Here is a 19,760-nt window from a genome sequence, read left to right as displayed (position 1 = left end):
ATGACGATGATAGTCCCGGCAGTGACGATTGCGCCAGCCACTAGCACGTGTATCGAGAAAGGTAACACTAGCAGCCGTTCGCTTGGCTCATCTGATTCGGTGTCGCGTGTGGTTGCACTCGACTGGCGCTCGGCGGCGCTGCGATCGCTCCAATGGCCGCGAAACGCGGTAATTATAAATCTGTGCGATTATACGAAAGGCGAAAGTTACAAAAAAAAAATGTTTCATTCTATAGAGAAAATACTTTGAAAGATGTGAAGTTCAAAAAAATGCTGCTTCGACGTAATCAGCTTCTCGAAGCGACTTGTTTGAAACTTTTCTTGGAAAGTATCCAGGTGGATACTTCTAGTAAGTCACGTTTGACTTACTTTTACGTAGGTTTTATACAGGCCACGGAAGGCGATGCAGATGCTACCGATCGCACACGACGAAATCGAACGAAATAGTGACGATGACGGTAACAATTAGTGCCAGTAGGTAGTAACGGTAGAGTAACATTCTACGTGTTAGCACAGATTAAAACTGGGACTAGGCTGGCTGTAGTTTAGATCCTCGTTAATTCTCCTTTAATTTAAAAGCGCTTACTAGTTAGTCGTTGTGTAGTTAGTTACTTCGGTAATAAGTAATTAGGCGTTAACTAACGATAGTCAGGAGTAACATGGTAAACTGTTATTAATAATTAGGTAACACTATAAAAGAAGTCCACTGGCTGGTTTCTCTCGCTGTTCTTTTTTTTTTTTTTTTTTTTTAACTACTTTTTTCCTCTTCTTCTTTCCATGAGGATATCCGTAGTTCATTTTAGAGCTTCTTTTTTCTTCTTTACTTCCCTTTATATCCTGTCCACTGAAGGTAGGTCTAATTACATACCATCGTTACCACTTGCTGATCTTTCGCTTCAATTCTTTTTTTGTGTTTTTCTTTTTTTTTTTGTGTGGGGCGGGGGGTCGAGTTCATTCAAAGTACGAAGAGCAACGAGTGAACACTATATAATTAGATTCACTATGGCACGCGATATTAACGCTGCTTATCGCCGCCCTGCTTTCGGATATCTACCTATCTACCGACTTATATCTTCTACTTATCCTATCTACCTCATTACGAAACCTGGCCTGTCTTTCTTGGCTATCTTGCCTAATCGAACGAAGGACAACGCGCGGATAATGGTGTACAAATACCACGTTGCCAGATTTAATGTCAATTCCTCAGGAGATACTTATGATTACGTTATGGCGTTCAGTGATTTTAAAAATACTCTTTCTTAGAACTTGGAGATACCTCAGAACACTTTTGTAAAATAGATGTTATTTGATGAATTAGGCCAAACTGATTTTGTTCTTCTCCATCATATGAAGGTGAAATGTAAAAGACGAAGTGAGCTAACCTGTCAGTTAACCCTGAAATACTATAATGAAATACTGCATTCCCACTCATTTTTATTTCAGCTATTCCTAAAAAGATTCTAACCTCTTTGTTACTTATGTCATGCGTATAATTTTCTAAAGTAGGAGGACTAAAACTATTTTGTAATAGATTTGTTTCAAATGAATGCTGTAATCTTGTAAACCTAATCTCTATTTTTATTCGGTTCCATAATCTGAACTTAGTTTGAAACATTGCCCGTAATATTTTACGTCTAACCTCTATTTTTATTGATTCTCAAGATCGAAATATTGGTTTCTAGTCACGCCATATTTAACGTTAGAGCGGTTATGTAGCATTGCACGGTTAAAGAAGAAATTTCCAAAGTGCTGAAACTTAGAGTTTGCGATCTATCGGGCCAAGCAGACTTTCTCGAACGATCTTAGACTACGATACACCAGGATACGAAAATATCATTGGAACAAATACTGGCAACGTGGCATCCTGCTCGTCTTCTCTTCTCCTCTTCTCCTCTTCTGGCCACGCGGGATTACATCTAACGAAGTTACATCTTTAATAACTAGTATCGTCTGTAATAATCGACGATCCCCTTCGGATATTTTTCACCATCTTTTGTGCCAAACGCATTTCCATCTTATATGTAATATTTAGGCTCGTCCTTCCCCGTGTTCTCCCCGCTCCTCGATATTAATTCGTCATTAAATGCTTAACACAATTATTTATCGATAATACAATAGGTAATACGATTCTATTTATTTATCAATTAATTGTATGCTAGTTTACGATACGACGCGCCGATCTCTTCGTCCCGTTCTCACTTCGAAACTCTGAGGAACGTTACGAAGCAAACGGGAGAGAGAGAGAGAGAGAGAGAGAGAGACAAAGAGACAGAGACAGACAGAGACAGAGAGAGAGAAAGAGTAAGTGTGTGTGTGTTTGTATGTATATAATAATTTCTGGACCGATTCAAAGAGAAAGAAAGAGAGAGACGGAAGGCAGAAAATACAATTTTGGTCTAGATTTTGGAAAAGTTGATAATAGTTATGAATTTCGATTGAAATAATTGGGGACTAATGCCTCGAATCTCTCTCTCTCTCTTCGACGTTCATCATCCTTTATCATCCTTTCGTCGTTCATTAATAGATTCATGTCAAAAATGTTAGTACTGGTGTCATTAAGATGTTAATTCATAGTAATTGAAATCGCACGGCGAATAGCCTCGGTTGTATAATACTTGTTTGTGTATATTGTGTATGCATGTATGTATAATACGTCTCACTAATAGGTTTGTCACTCTAACAATACACATCCTATATACAATGAGAGCAACGCAGTGTGTTCATCGATCAGTTGCTCGACAATGACGATTAATTTACGATTTGCTCGACCCAATGCACGCTTCTCCGTTCATTTATCGTTTATGCAAGTGTATAGTATTATGTACCCCTCTATATAGCACGCGACGAAGCGCACGAAGCTCGTTGTCCAGTTCTTTTTATCTCGAGGAACTAATAGCGATCTTCTCATTTTCATTTCGGCACCACGATGGAGAAACTATACATTCTTGTGTACAAAAAGTTGGAACGAATCGTCGCCACTTCGTACACGTGCTCGGAGCTTTGACGTCGCGTGGCTAGCCACCATTTTGTGTCGACGAGTTCGTTGTGTCACGTGATCAATGAGATACAAAATGGCCACCTTATTCAATTAAATTTCATTGTTATGATTGCAAATATTCTTTAAAATTTTCGCTGAGGATATCTACTCTAAAAGGAAAATCAGAGGAAATCCGTATTAATGAATGACAGATAAATAGAATGACAGAGGGCAGCGGCCACGCGACTCGTGTAAGTTTTAGGTTAATGAGAATCCTCCTTCAAACGTGGAGCAGCACTGATACCGCGCGACTAATAGGAGCCTTCTTCACAAATTAAGCCATATGTTATTGCACATTGAACAAACGATTACGAATGCACGTTATATGAGTTCCTCTCAGCACGCTTTATACTTCGCCAGGAGTTTATTTATTAATTAATTAATTTACACGAGTGCTTCACTTTTTTTCTCTCATTTTCATATGTATACGTACATGTGTATATATGTATATTCCTGCCTCCTCTTCATACTGTACCATACAGGAGTTTTAGACCATCTATGTTATTGACCTTGAAGTAATTCCTATATATGTTGTTACATGAAAATGGATTTTTAGATATTTATTTCATGACATTGCTAGTTAATGATTCTGTCTTAAATTTAGAATATTACAGAACATACATATTTTGCACAATTTCAAAACACCAAAAATGACATTATGTATATATAAAAGTGAGAATTAATTTTTTAAAAATAACTATTATTGTTATGGGAATAATCTGAAACTTAATTGCTAATAATTACTATTACTAATTCTTAATTTAAATAACTTAACAAAAAATTAAAATAATAGCAAATATTCTTATATTCATTCACAGAAACAAAACACTTCTAATTGATAGATGATCTAAGACTTTTGCACAATACTGTATATATATTTGTATATTTATTTTAATTATTTATTTTTTCATTCGTTTCTTGCTTCTTTAATTAATTATTTATCCACATCTTTCTTTGTTCGTTTATTTATATATATTTATATATTTATATATATATTTGTGTTTCTCTCATTTTAGTGCCTACTTATTGTTAATCAAGGAGGAATGTAGTCGTAGTGGTCGCGTTGGATTGAGCGAGCTAAAGAATCGTTCGAGGGAGCCGGCACGTTCATCGTCCGGTGTAAAACTAATAGTTGAACAAGAAACCCAATTGCATCAATGAAAAATTAGACATGTATTCTCCATTTTAATTCCAAAATATGTGCGAAAATGCCTACATATATTGGACTATTTGAAATAGATCTAAATCGACCTGACTTCGATTTGTCACTAGTAACCTAACCTCGAACGTTTCTAACCTGTTAACCGGATCATGCCTTAATCAGAGAGTCCTGTAGTCATGAAATAAGTAGTTGATATAGAGAAAGTATCCAATTTCTAATTTTAATTCTGCGAAACAGAAATGTGTTGTAATTTATTTTCAGTGGAAATGAAACGACATATTAAAATAACGAATGCGTAAGTAAAAAATTTAATAATGAAAGATTGTAGCTTAAGATAATCTAATCCGCCTTTTGTCTCATTTAAGAAGTCTATGAACTTATTTCATTTGACTCAAAATTATTAAAAATTATTGAATAACACAGACGTAGCATGAAAATTGTTTCATACGAAATTTAATCATCAAGTATTAAGTGAAAGAATTTAAAACTGGAAGAAGTAGATAAACACGTCTAATCTTTCATCGCGTTAATAGAGCCAAAGTTGAATGGATAGTGAATCCGCGGAGGCACAGGTTGCGCTCTATATGACTCAATGCGTGTGGATCAGGCATAAACCAATCAGCGTTTTAGAACCAGAGAAACTGAACCGGCCTGTAATGGTTGTTTAGAAAAAATGACATCGCTATCTCTCTCTCTCTCCGCGAGAATCGGAATCTCAGAATTACCCTAATACATAACGATGACTCTTAAATGATAACGTTTCAAGCGTAAAGACTATACGACGTTCCTTATGTCCATTTCATTTACCTTTAATTAATCGTCTTCATCCTCGCGAAGAAAACAGGAGCTCTATAATATCCATGCGATAGCTTTACAACAACCCACGGTTGTATATCGCGTCACGAGATATGATCCATAGAATATTCTTTTTTTTTTTTTTATTACGTGTATACGTACGTGCATTTTTATAATCGACAAGATCGATCTCGATTCACATCACTCTATAAATAGAATCGTCAATATTTCACGCGTGATTCCGTATATCGAATATACATCACGTATATATATATATATATTTGTATATATTAATAGCAATATATAGTATATATACATACATATACATATATATTAGTATATCTTAATAAGTATATTACGGAGCTCTTCTATATTTAGTTCAATTATTATATCCTTGCTCTTCTCATTGGGATAATTCAATTCCTTACGATAAAGTACTAATTTCTATCATTTTACATTTTCCTCGTCTTTCGCTTCGCCGTGGAAGCAGAAACACGATATTTAAATTACATTAATTACGTAATTACAGATTAGATCTCCCGCTGGCGAAACGACGACAAGATCTCTTCGTTTTTCTCTTTTTTTTTTCCTTTTTCCTGTTTATAACTTTTATAAGGCCCAAATATTGTGCGCTACCTGTTCAACATGGAAATTACGCAAAAAAAAAAAAAAAGAAAAAAATGAAAAAGGAGAAAAGAAAAGGAATCACGAAAGCGTGTGATTCGGTGCTGCTTTGTGTTGAGAGAACGCCCCGGAGGACACCGCGCGTCATGGGTTCAGTTTCTCGATTCTCTCTCACTTATGTGTTATGCTTGACCCATTTAGTCAGATGCGAGGAAAGACGCTTCGTCCGATCTACGACCAACGACAACGATGGACTCACCCTATGTTGTCGTTCGATCTCTTTCGAGGACAAACATAAAGAAACCAAGCAGAGGGAGCGCGAGTCGGGTCCACGTATGTCATTACTAACAGAAGATCCGACAAGTTTTCTGATGTTGGCAAGCTCATGATTTTGGCACACCTAACATTCCCCAAAAATGCAATCGGTCGATCGTTTTCCTCGCTGAACACCGTGTCCTCGAAGCGTCGAGCTTGGCAGACCTAACCTAGACCTATCGAAGCTCGAGTATAGCCTCTTTCTGTCGTGACTAAGATCAGCCAACCACAGATCACGGATGATGGGAAATGTCCATTAATAGACGATCCAATGATACGCGGCGATCCCTGGAAGCTGGACGAGGATCGATCTCGTCGAGGAAACTGGACGTTTTCTTCCCTAATATCGTCATCTTCGTTGTCTACGATCGTCGACAAATCAAACGGATTTAGAACTAGAATCCGTTTGTTATGCTCCTCTGTGTTACTTCGTCTCGTAGTCGGTTTTCTCTTGTCCCGTTTAGTGCGCTCGTTTCCCTCGACGACACCCTCAATCAGGCGATCAGGTGACCATAGAGAACACTTCTCCGAACTCGCTCCTACGTCGGGCCACAGCCCACATTTGCCGTGCTACACCATCTGGAATGCGTTGCCAGTGTTTATTTCTTTCTCTTCTAGCTGTTCACAGAAACGTCAGCCTCAGGTGGCGTCACTGTCGCGCGCCATAGGCTGCCTGGCCTCGCTGCGCCGGTGGCGTCCTGCCGTCGGCGGCGGTTGACGGTAACCACTATTCGCGACCACGCTCTCGTTGGTGGCGCTGCTGCTAGTCGAGACACTGTCCGCTTGTGGGTCGAGGCTGGCGCTAGAAGGAGCCAGCATCGCGAGAGATGGCGAGGACGACGAAGGCGACGACAACGAGGGTGAGGAGGAGGAGGAGGTGGAAGTGGAGGACGCATTGGTACGTTGACGCAAGCTCCCGAGACCTTTGGACGACTTGGTACGTTGACGTCGCAACGTAGACGCCTGTGGCTTGGCCTCGTGCTTGACCGAAGCCTTAATCGTCGTCGTCGACGACGTCGACGTGGGTGTAACGCGTTCAGGTGTCGACGACGTCGTCGCTGCTCCAGAGGCCAGCTGGTACCTGGCTGTCGGTAGAACTTGTTGTTGCTGTACTTGCGCTCTGGCGCGATGATCGTCCCTGTGTTGTTGGGATGGACTTGGCAGGCTGTTCTGCAAAGCCCAGTGATCTTTTCTGATGGTAGACCCACCAGTGGCGACGTTGTTGACAGACGAGGAAGAAGACGAGGCCGACAGAAGGTAGGTGCTGGTGACTGATGTTGCACCAGCGGAGGTGGAAGCGGTAACCGCTGATAGAGCTGCTTCCGGTGTACCGTCAGCCATCGGTGACCCCGCAGGGCTCGGTAGACCGCGTATGACAGGCTCAGGAACAACGACTGGAGGACGTTGCTGCTGCCCGTTGCTGCCCAGATCGCCAGCGCAGCCGTAATCGTAGCTGCAGCATAGCTGCCCGTCCTACGGAGAGGTTCGTTGGATACTGGGTTAGCCAACGGCGGAACGAACCAAGCGACTGTATCGTGTTCGCCTGACTTTCGCCCTCTTCCGTTTCTTTTTCATTTTTTTTTCTTTTTTTTTTATTTTTTCCTTTTTTTTCTCATTTTTACACAGTATCCGTACATGGGTATTCCCCCGTCCGCGTGAAAAGTCTTGGCACGCGCGTGCGTGCTGCCATCTGTCAGGTGCGCGGTGCGGTGTAAAGGATGACCAGAAGCGGGAAATTCAAATTGAGCAAGGGGATTCTGCTACCTGCGTTGTGGTTGCATTTTCGTCTGATTAGCAAGTGTCTTTTGCAGATTTTGAAAGACGGTGCACTATTTTCGGCGTGAATCTGAGTTTGTGAACGTGTGCACAGCTACGTCATGATGTTAAAATGTTACGCAGCTAGAAGTAACTTTATAGATCGATAAGAGAATATTCGTCATCAATTTCTCATGAAAGAAGCGTATAACGAATGAATGCGCGAGTTGAGAGAAGTCGTTACAGATGTCACCCTGGTCGACTTACGACGTTGATCCAAGACTTTTCGCGTCGCTTGGGGGGATACTCAGGTAATCCTCCACATAATATGTAATTCATTGTTTAATTGAAACCGCATACGTCGTTCTGTTGTGGTGAAAATCCACGTCCTCCATTCGCAGATGACCCAGGTTCGACAGCCCTTTCCTCTCGACCGTGCACGATCGGTAAAAATGTTGGATTTTACGAGCACAAATTACAAGGACTCGACTCATGACAATCATGCTCTGACATTCGGGGGTCAAAACAATGAATTTCCATAGTATGTATCTGACACCTTGACGACATCGTGTCTAGGTTACCACTACTTCCAGCTACGATTCTGACAGAAATCAATTTTATTGTCAAATCTTACGTTTTATCATTTTTCGTACACTGTAAGAGGTTTCAAAATAAATCTGAAATTTGTTAAAATGTGCTTATCAAGAGAAATAGTTTTGAAGATATCATTCGAAAATTATAGGTTCGGTCGCGTGAAACTTATAAATTTAGTTTGTCCTAAACCATCATATATGACCTTCTTTATTCTTACATCCTTTTTTCAATTTCTTAATTCTTAATTTCGTTTTCTTGTTTGTCAGAATCGTTACAGGACAACACTCGATAGACAGAGAGAAAGAGACTCTTGGTGCTTCTATCGAATTTCGAATGCAGATCAGAGAAGGGTGCAAAAGAGGCTCAAGTGTAACGAAACAATAATAATAATAAATAATAGTAATAATAATAATATAATAATAATAATAATAATAATAATAGTAATAATAATAACAACAACAACAGAAAGACAAAAACGAATCAAAATGCAATCTGTGTGTGTATGTGTGTGTGTGCGTCCGCATGTGTGTACGTGCATGTATCTGTATGTGTGTGCGCGTGTGTCTGTCACCACGTGTGTCGTGCGCCCGACCGATACCAAATATGTAGGTAACTTCGATTTCTTTCTCTTCAATTTAACGATAATGCATCTTCAAATGTGCGCTCTTTGAATCGAGTGATTTTGACGTTAACTGAATTATAATTAGTTAGAAAATAACATGGGGTGAGTCGGTGCATGCGTATCCATTGTAAACGTGCATTTGACTACCTTAATTAACCTCGAGGATCGTACATTTCTTGATCGACCGATCGACGCAACAATAAATTTTTTAATTACGACAATTATGACATAATAGCTTGAATATTCTTCTTTGCTCGTAAAATATGCAGTTGAATAATACTAAAGTTAACTCAAATGTAGCTAAAACTCTGTATATTTATTCTTGTATATTTTTATCATTCAGAGTAACTAATTTTCATTTTTTTCTTTTTTTTTTTTTTTTTTGTAACGAATAAATTTAACTTTGGTTGAGTTCGTAATTTTACAATATTTGGCATTGATGTTTATAAACATTACGAGATAATAATATAGTATTTTTATTCATGTCAAAGGCAATTTCATATTTATAATAAATGGTCCTCAGATCGATCAAGAGTAATTCTGATTACAATTTTTAATACAAAACATGCGTACGTGCTCGCGATTCACCCTGAGAATTAGAAATTCTTGCCACACGTCTATGCCACACGCTGTCATATAGATCATCCAAGTATACTCATCTGCGAGTGCTTTATCAGCTGTACCAACTTTGCCCAGAAAAGTACTAATGCAAAGTCATCGAATAACCAATAGAAACATCGTCACACAATTATTCTGATTTCAACTTGATTCACATCTCTAAAGAGTTGCAAGTCTACACGTGGCATAGACGACCAGAGTGGGTGTAACCCAACGCAAGAAAAAGTTGAGAAATTGGAAGCCTGGTGACCAGCGTGCGGCGATCAACGAACGCAAGAGACCTCTATGAACGAATGAACCAGATTACTCCCTCTAGTGGATTCTAAACGAACGTTACAACACAGAGAAATGTAAAGTTTCAAACGAAGATACAAATAAGAAGCGAGTGGGGTTGGGGCAGCGACAGCTAGAGTGGAAGAGGAGAAATAAAGTTACTAATGTGCTATTCGATAAAGCAGGCAGAAGGAAAACGAAAGCATTTGAGAGAGCTCGTGGGCGCTTAAATAAGTGATAAGTAAGAAACAGAAAAAAGAAGATAGAGAGAAAAAGATATTAACAATAAATAAAAAAGAAAAAGAAGAGGCGGGTAGAGAAGATTATAGGTGAGGTAGAAGTGACGTGATTACCGATGCACACAACACGCGCTATTGCTCACCAATTGGGCGCAGTACGGCACCTGCAAGGATACCCATCGTTAGGCTAGTCAGGTTAGTCATTCACGGCCGATGTGTGTATTTACGTATGTTATGAAATGGCATGGGATATTAAGAATTTTCGCAGCATGATTACACAGCATACATTTTCGTTCTTTCCATGTTAATTTATAGGTGTCTGCTCAACACATCAGCTCATCTCTCCTCGCCGATTCATTTTAAACATAACCAACCTAACCACGAATTCTCTTTGAAAAGCTCCATATATCACTCTAGTTACTTTTACTGATTCTTCCTTTTCCCTTTTTTTTTTTTTGTAATTATAGGTTATCAAGCTATATTAAATATTACGTTAAATATATTTTATATTAAGGACTGTGGTATTATAATGTTGTTAGTTTTGCTTTTTTAATAAGATAAATTCTAATGAATCGACGAGGTCGAGGTCATGCTACACTCGGTCGCAATGAGATATAGGATCCACTCTCGATTAGTCGTTGTCAGGCGAATATGTATTGAATACGCATTGAATATGTATTGAATCCATGCAGGGCCGACCCGAAGCAGTGAAAGTTTTCAGTTCGAATCTCACGAGAATCGGACGAAAGTTGGATCAGAGCTTAACATTTTGCGCGCGCGATTTGAATTATTTCTCGCGGCAGTGTTCAATTTGTGTGAGACCTAAAACACCATCGCTAAAGTTCAACGCAAGCTAACTGTTTATTTAACGAAATCTATTCCATAGATTTCTTAAACAATTTTTAAGCTATACATATTTGTATATATTTATAATAATTCAAGCTATTTAGCATCTGGTTTATACAGTGAGCGAGGGTTAAACGAAAAAAAAAAAAAAAAAAAGAATAATTATACAATTGATCAAATCAACTGTTACTACAAAAATAAATATATATATATATATATGTATATATATATATCAGTATATAACAACGATAACATTAACATTAATAATGATTCTCGTTTCTACGTTACGTACAGCACGTGATTACTCTGATCATTAAATAAACATGCATAGTAAATACATTTATGTATATACGGTGCCGAATTAGGAATCTCGTCTTTCTTATTTAAAGTGAAGGACTAGTAATAATAATAATGAACACTGCCGCGTGCAAGGCAGCCAACGAAAAAACATTACACATAAGAATAGTCTAGGCTAACTTAGGGACGCCCCTGAACGTGTCTCGTACGCTGGTATTGCCAGAACAGACAGATCCAATTGAAGTAATTTACATATGGTGAACACAGCTTTAAACAATTCACATAATGGCAAGAACTATAGCACGACGCAATAGTTAGCTCACGCCGAGAGAACTTATATTTAAAGAATTGAAATTTTGTTCAAGAGAGACTTCGTTCAGCCTTTGAAGTCAGGGTGTCGATAATCCATACTTTCATCTACTCTAGATTATGTTAGCCTTAGACCTAAGTTACGTTACATTAAGGTCGAATCTTTCTCCTTTTAAATTCTAGATTAGACTAATTGCTAGCTTCAAAGAAATTTTAAATCCAGTTAAGTACTCTAAATCCAGCTTACATCTAGACTAATTCCAAGTTAGATCTAAATATAACAGTTAATTTACGTTTTAACTAAGCTGTAATTGAATATTAGTTGGATTTAGTCTAAGTGTGTGACTAAGCTGGATTAATCTAAGTCTTGTGTGAGCTAGGACTGTACTATATCTATGACAAAGTGAGGTTATGGGACTCATGAACTCGTAGATTATACTTATACTTCAAAGACTTTAACGAAAATTAGTGGAATATTTTTAATGAAATTTTTTTCTCTCAGCGTACGAAAGAGCAAGATTTTATTAGCGCAGATAGCCTTGCAAGAAGTTGATTCGCGTTATACACACCGCAAAAATAAATGGCATACTGGAAATAAATGACAGTCAGTATATAGGTACCTTGTATTATAGGGTTACCTACTGACACTGTAAATAAATGACAGCGAGACGAAAACAGAGAAACAAAAGAGTGAGAGAAAAATAAATATATATATATATATATGCTGACACGTGTGACTCTAATTAAACACGTGGCGGATGTTATATTGCGAAGCTCGAATCTCTGAATCAATTAAAATTATCAGCTACGATTATTCTTTTATATACTTTGCACACAAAGTTAATAAAATAATACTTTCTAGTTAATTAAAAAATATTAGTAAATATATTTACAATTATTTCATGGTTTACATGTATCTTAAATTAATCACATCAATACTGATGACCGTTCATGCAAAATGCAAGCGATGTTAGTTCAGCGTTTGAGTTTACTGCAACTGAAGCAGAAATAGAGATAAGAAAAAAAGAAGAATATTATATTAAAGAAAATGTTAATCCGCCACGTGTGTTATGTACATCAATGTTTTTAGAATGATCGCCTGCCGCACAGCAACTGGTCGCGCCTCGTCGTAACATAGTGAACGTAATTGATTAAACGCATGACAGAATCACGGCTAAATGAAGGCGACATTTAGTTTTTTGGTTATTTACTGACCTTGAGCTCTTGATTTCGCGGGAAAAGAGAGCGCGGTAAATAGAAACTTCTGGCCACGATGCTTGTCTAAAGCGCCATATTTGAAACGTCCTCTATATGTTACCAGAAGAGAATTCACTGAACAGTATCTTGTTATAAACTACCAATTTTTATTGAATATAGGAGACATTAGTGTATTAAAAAAAAAAGTAAAAGAAGAAAGAATACTCCTACGAAAATTTAATATAAATCAACAATTTCATCGCTATATCATCTAGGCCATAGTTCCTCCATTATAATTCGCGAATCTCTTTCCTCACGGACCCCCCTATTCTATCCTGCGATACTGATGATTCTTCGTTCCCCCGATGTGACCGAGGCCAAACGTCCTCCTTACCTTGCACTCGCACGTGGTGCACTTGTCATTGGGATCCTGCCAGGAGCTGCCACTGTCATGGATAATTCCGGAGTAGCTACAGGGTCGTGGTCTGGTTAGTACTGAGACGGAAGTGCCATTTCCAGGCAATTCTCTCGCGCAGGGATCATCTTCGCAACGAGGACAACAATCCCCATCTTCTGTCACAGGGTTCGAGCAGGTCACTGGTGGACACTCCATCTGCCAGCAGTCTATTTCGCCATACTGTAACATATCAGATAGTGATTTTGTCAAGATTCATGTTCATTTGAGATGATCGTCAACGAAAACAAATGACACTGAATTTAATTACACTACAAAAGATGGAATTTCGTGATCATTTGGGATCCGCTTTTATCTATTGTTTGAGCAATATGTATTGTATTTGATAATAATTGTTCTATAAAGAATAAGGGGTTAGGTTAGCAATTTTTGAGGTTAGCGCTGTTACCAGGCATTCGCAAGTCTGACACTGGTATATCCATCGTTCGCCACTTCTGAAGACTAGGTGATGAAGCTCTTGATGTCTGCAAGAGGCTGCAGGATCACATTGCGGACAACATTTGTCCCTATGACTTCCAGGGGCGCTGCAGTCGCATATAGGATCTTTACATGTGATGACGCCATCTTTACAAGTGCATCTTCTGCAGGGATTCCCAGCTGGCGCTAGAGTCTCTGCGTTTCTCACCTCTCGATTCTCGAACCAGCAACCTGTTAAAGATACAAGCATTTTTATTCTATTTAAAATATTTCTTGAACTCTTCTCATTGAAGTTCAATGAACAACGAGTATTTTGCATACTTGACGAAAAGTAAGCTATTCTTAAAATAAGACGGTAAAATAAATTAAGATGTAATATTACATTTCTACGCGAAAATATACACTTACTCAGCCTGCATTCCTCCATAGTGCGATTGTCTTCCTGAACTGGACAAACACATTCATAACCTCCTTCGGTATTGACACATTTAGCACTAGGATGACAGGTGTGCCTCCTTTCGATCGTTTGATCATTGCACTCGTCGATATCGACACATTGCGTACCCTGAGTACTATCGTGGAGGGCGCTTCTGTAACCTGGCTTGCAACGACAGTAGTACCAACCGGGCATATTGAAACAAGTCGACGACTGATGGCATCGATGCAAATCACTCGCACACTCGTCAAGATCTAGTTCACAACTGTTGCCGATATAACCACGTCGACAAGAACACCTTCCTGGCGCCACGCACTCGCCACCATTTTGACAGGTCTGATTGCAGACAGCTGAAAAGAACAAAGAATTCTTATAATGATGTATAAGAATTATTTTGCCTTTCTTTTTTTGCCTTATTTTCCTATCTCCTTTTCTTTGCTTAATCATATTTGACCAAAATCAGTTGCAGTAAAAACTGGGAAAATCTTTAGGATAACATAACACAGAAAAATGAGAAGGAGGTTAAAGAAACAAACATACGTTTGCACGTGTAACCATCGCCAGTGTAGCCATCCTTGCAGATGCAATAGTAACTTCCCGCAGTGTTGACGCAGGTGGCGTGTTCGTCGCACGCATGATGACCAGTCGCACACTCATCCAACTCGGCACAGTTGAACTTGTCTACTCTGTGATAACCCGGAAGACACTCGCACGTATAAGAACCGATTACGTTCACGCATTTTGTGTTCGCGTTACAGTGATGCCCCTCAGAACCACCTTGCTGCTTGCATTCATCTATATCTGTGGTGCCAAAGTATTTATTTAATTATTCTAAATTAATTTCCTCTGTTAGGTGGACTTTCAGATGATCTTGAGCAAATATAGCTTATAAACGAATTTAGTAGTAACTTTGTAACTTAATAAACCATCTGAGTGATGGACTCTTATAAACAACTTTAATTTAGTAATTTTGTGAACATTTTCTTCAAGATCACTTAAAGTTCAAAGCGATGGTGATAACCTTCCAAGGACCAAAAAATAGCTTTGAGAGATGGATATATTTATTTTTATTATAGAATTGCGAAGACGTTTGCGTGTACTTTATTTTAATGCGTACGTAAACTATGAATACACGTTGTCGCACGATGCTCTTTTGAAACTCATTAAACCGCCTATCAACACGAATTGCGAGTAGTTATCTATGGACAATAAGGCGAAAGACGATTCTAATCTGACTGTAACAGAGACATGAACGCAACCATGTTACCGCAATTCTGTAACCGCAATCGTCGACGACCTGGCTGTTCGACGTGACCATCGACAAAGCCACGAGTAAGCAAACATGTTGGGATTGGCCACGTGTGCACCAACATCGATCCTCTACATATTTTACGGCAGAGGATCGATCGACGCGAGGCATCGCGATCAACCTGCCATCTCGGTAAGTTCGATCGAACTGAAGGTTTTCAAGCACCGTTCAGATTAGTCAATCAACTCGAATCAAATAGCTTGAATTCGAGCAACTTAACTAATTTGAACGTTGCTTCAAACGTTGACATAAAGAAAAGGAGCATGAGAAATAGAAACATGAAGAGAGAGAGAGAGAGAAGTTAGAAAAGCATTAGATACCGTGACAGTTATGACCATCCCCCTGGAAACCAATATCGCAGTGGCAGGCGTACGTTGTCTGCAGGTTCAGGCAGGACGCGTTAGCGTGACACTTGTGGCCCTTCGCGCAGTAGTCCACCCCTGGTTAAATTGGGTTAGCCAGGCGGATGCAAAGACAGTTAGAACATTCGATTATTGGCATTGGATCAGATACTTTTCGGCCTCAGGCTCAGTTTAGTTCGCTCGCCTTACATGCCATTCGACATGCTTCTATATGAAAGCAGAATATAGCGAAATTTTCTTCTAGGGATATTTTCGTATATAATGTGAGTACCATGGAATGACATGCAGCGTTTTGTTTACTAGTAGTTATGGGGTTTTAGTGTTATTTTATGATTGGATTACAGCATTGAGTACAATCCTTGGCAAAATTTTAATTGATTTATGACTACGTAAAAAACATTTAAATTAAGGAAGCGTGAAAAGTAAGAAATTTCTGGCATTAATTAATTTATTATCGTTTTTAATTCCATTATATTACTAGAACTAGTATCTTTCAATATTTTTAATACTATCAATGTTTTCTCCACGGATTGTACGATTAGTAGGTTAATCGAATACTGTATGGTACAAGCGAAATTTTATAACTGATTTTTATTAAAATGTTAAAATAAACGTCACTGAGTAATTAAATATTATCATCGTCCGCTAAACATGTACGATCGTGATTTACTGTCAGCTGGACGTTCATGAATTGTCATAAACAGCGAAGAATATTGATCAATATAATAAGTACCATAAAATATTTAGTTATTCGAAATATGCTTGTTTGGATAACTGTACCTGGGCAGAACTTGCAACATTCTTCGGCCACACTAATCTGCTCGCTCGGTGGACAGGGCAGTGGCGGACATCTTGTTTCCGTATCGAACCTCTGACAGGTGAAGCTGCCGTCGAAACAGTCACATTCTACGCACTGTTTCGGCGAGACTTTCTCACCGTGATCGTAAATAACTCCGTGCAAATAACATTGTTCTAAGGATAATAATTAATCAGAGAACATTAGTAAATAATAGGCGAAAAATAAATTTGCAAACTACTCTGAAGCTTTTTCCACAATTTAGATAATACGAAAATTAAGATTTGACAATTATACGGAATTGAACTTTCGTAATTACGCAATTAAATTAATCTTTAAAAATTTGCTAATTAAAATTTAAAAATTATGCAGAGATTAGAATTACCATTTGAGTGTAGTAGAATACATACTTAAGCAAGTGGGACAGCACTGTCCCTGAGAAATGACAGGATTCTTGCAGGTGACAGGTGCACAGGGTGTCGGTCTGCACTCGATCTCCCCATGGACGCAGGAACACTGTTGGCAGCCCTTCTCCCAGGTCGCACCATCCTCGTGGACGGTGCCGTTTGCCCTGCATGATTTTTGGCACTCGCACTCCTCCACTCTGCTTATCCTGCCCTCTGCAGCGGCTAGCTAAAAGGAAGGACGTGAATAAGCGAATACAACGATTGTCTAGGGACTTTTCAAGTAAACCCCTAAATTAGGTAGATATTTAAATATCTATAGAAAAGTTTTAAAAGCCAACCTACTAATTAAAACTAAATCTGTAACTGACTCAACTTTTCCTACTTTCTCTGATAGGAGATCCTTTGGATAGGAGGATTTCTTTGACCAGAAAGATCCTCAATTATATTCAGTAATGTTAAGGCGTATAAAGATCCGCAGTCCAGTCATGATTGTAACAAATTTAACCAGACCACTGCTGACTACTCACCCTATGCGTCAGCTCGTTAAGGTTATGCATCAGCTGTTCCACCGTGTTTTGTAATATAGAAAATTGACCGCAAGTGGGACATGATGAATCAAGCTGAGGACACTGTGACAGGTAGCCATGGGGGCCTGGTATCAGCTGCACATCTTGCAAAGCACCCTGTGGCGCGACAATCGTACGAATTTATCTCAGTTGATTGAAATTTCAAATTCTTAAAAGAGTATAATTACATTCCGTTTTTTATTTTTCATCTCTAATCAATTAGAATAGTAATTAGAATTGTATCGAAGGAAAGTATAACCTCGCTGAAGGATCTTAGGAAGGTTATATTTGTATTTTATTGAGTCTTGCTAAAAATAAAAGATAAGACTTTTAAGTCTTGAGATTTTAGGACGGGAATGTGGGTAAGAGAAACAGAATTAAGAAGAAGAGGAGGCCGTACCTTAAAGAGAAAGTGCCTGGCGTTTCTCTGTCCAACCCAAAGTTGAAGCTGTGGCAGAGTGAAATTGGTGTCAGGTGGTCCAGGCCTAAGCAGCCGCCTGTACAAGGGATGACAGTCGACGAGCAGCTCGACCTGCGAGCCGCTTACACTGAGGGCGACCTTGTGCCAGGCGGCGTCAGCCAGACGGAAAGGAAACGCCTCCACGTGGACGCTACCGTCCCGGCGCGATACGTAGTGAAGTCGAAGCTCGTCCTTACGGCCGCTGCTCTGCAGCTCCAAATATCTGCGAGTTCATAGAAAACAGTTTGATCGAATCCCAAGTCATTGAAGTTACTGGCCATTCTATTTTATTCTAATAGTAAATATTTAAGTAGTTAGTCATATATATTATCGAGCGATTATGAGAATAATTTCAAATGAATTTTCACTGGGGATATTTTATTATTTTAACATTCATTAAAGCGATACTTCGTGTTTTGATATTTTTTCTGATTTAGGTTAGGATTTGGTATAAATTGTGTGTGGCTATAGTATAATTGGATTTGGCTCGGGTTATGAGATTAAATCTCTGTCACTAGAAATTTACTAGATACTGGTTACTTAATCGCATGAAATTGTTTAATAGCAACCTAGCAGACCAAGCGGTTCAATAATGCAATTACAGAATGTGGTACACGAGCCGCGTCTGTAGGTCGATTAAAATCAGCTGCAGCCTCTTAATTGAAACGTGTACACGGAATTAAATAGATTATACGTGATTGAATCAGAATGGAGTTGATAGCGTGTGTGTACCGCAATTTCTGTTTCACGCTTATCGTCTATAACGGGCTCTCTAATGTGGAACACATCGACATTAGCACACTGTCCCTGATAATAAATGTAATCGACAATCCAGTTCTAGGAAATATTTAATATCATATAAAATATGTAAAAGATTATAGATTTAGGTTAAACTCTGATTCATGAAAATCCCTAGATCAGATTTACGAATCGTAGGGGCATCAAATCAACAATTAATTCCGCTTAAATTCTGACAGTGGTTTCTGCTTGACGAAGTGTGTTAATTACTGTCTAAATACGCAGACACGTAGGTGCATGCATCCAATTTGTGTCAGCCAGGTCAAAACGACTAGACTGCGCTACTCGCGTTCCAACAGAGGGTGCAACTACTTTGAGGTTAAGTGCTCTCCTTCGTTCCCGGCTCAACAATTGACACAGTAATTTCCTTAAGAATGTGTCTTCCTACCTTTTTCAGTTGGTCGATTCTATTAGACGCCGCTAACTCGTTTTCCTATCGTAAATACGTCTTCAATCGACTTGAACAAAATGGAAGGTTCAGCCATTTCTGGCTAACATCCTTCGCTCATTTTATTTCGTTATTTTAAGAGAGTAAAAATATAGTAGGCAGGACAAAATAGTATTCAGAAGACTCGCTTCCAGTTTATTAAAAGATTCTATTAAAAGTAAGGCGAGTTATGTTATTAAAAATAAAGTTAGTTCTTTAACTAAGATATTTTTAATCCTGATGAAAAGTAACTGACTATTTCAAATTAGAGCTGTTCGTTCCAAAAATAAACGAAAGAGAAGATTAGAAGAAATATAAAATAATAAAAAAAGATAGAAGGTATATGTATAGAATGCACCAAAATATATAAGGGTTACATATACATCGAAACAATGAAAACTGTACACATATATGAAAATAAATAAATTTCTCTTAAATAATTTATCTGTATCTAACCTGATTCGTAAAAAGAAAAGAATATTGATCGATGTAAATTCGGATCATCATTTGAATTGATAACATTTAATTTTTCCATAAAGAGAAACAGAAAAAGTGAAAAGAAGCGGAATAAAAGCGTCAATAAGCGAAATAAAAGGATTTAACGCCATACTCTGTTTATGCATCG

At 38.5% G+C, this 19,760-nt stretch overlaps 1 protein-coding gene and 1 long non-coding RNA gene across 6 annotated transcripts in view; one reads left to right on the top strand and one right to left on the bottom strand.

Annotated features, from left to right (window-relative positions):
- Nucleotides 1–725: 725 nt before the first annotated feature.
- The window catches only part of LOC139993632 (protein kinase C-binding protein NELL1), an 87,851-nt gene continuing 68,816 nt past the window's right edge, over nucleotides 726–19,760 (bottom strand). For 2 of the 5 annotated variants that reach the window (XM_072015538.1, XM_072015542.1), the window contains exons 4-14: nucleotides 17,851–18,133; nucleotides 17,412–17,567; nucleotides 16,888–17,110; nucleotides 16,462–16,653; nucleotides 15,640–15,759; nucleotides 14,551–14,811; nucleotides 13,983–14,360; nucleotides 13,546–13,805; nucleotides 13,077–13,319; nucleotides 10,148–10,197; nucleotides 726–7,405 (exon numbers count right to left, since the gene is read on the bottom strand). In XM_072015538.1, the coding sequence (XP_071871639.1) occupies nucleotides 6,547–7,405; nucleotides 10,148–10,197; nucleotides 13,077–13,319; nucleotides 13,546–13,805; nucleotides 13,983–14,360; nucleotides 14,551–14,811; nucleotides 15,640–15,759; nucleotides 16,462–16,653; nucleotides 16,888–17,110; nucleotides 17,412–17,567; nucleotides 17,851–18,133 (3,025 nt within the window). In that variant the 3' untranslated portion in view covers nucleotides 726–6,546. The remainder of the gene's footprint in view (nucleotides 7,406–10,147; nucleotides 10,198–13,076; nucleotides 13,320–13,545; nucleotides 13,806–13,982; nucleotides 14,361–14,550; nucleotides 14,812–15,639; nucleotides 15,760–16,461; nucleotides 16,654–16,887; nucleotides 17,111–17,411; nucleotides 17,568–17,850; nucleotides 18,134–19,760) is intronic. The other 3 variants (XM_072015539.1, XM_072015541.1, XM_072015540.1) reach the window with 3 other exon arrangements.
- Nucleotides 9,280–19,760, top strand: part of LOC139993647 (uncharacterized) — a 37,722-nt gene continuing 27,241 nt past the window's right edge. Inside the window, exon 1 of the long non-coding RNA XR_011801424.1 lies at nucleotides 9,280–10,228. This is a non-coding gene — a long non-coding RNA (uncharacterized lncRNA). The remainder of the gene's footprint in view (nucleotides 10,229–19,760) is intronic.

Source organism: Bombus fervidus, chromosome 13, assembly GCF_041682495.2.
Source record: "Bombus fervidus isolate BK054 chromosome 13, iyBomFerv1, whole genome shotgun sequence".
Classification (NCBI taxonomy): Eukaryota; Metazoa; Arthropoda; class Insecta; order Hymenoptera; family Apidae; genus Bombus; species Bombus fervidus.
This window is presented reverse-complemented; position numbering and strand designations above follow the sequence as displayed.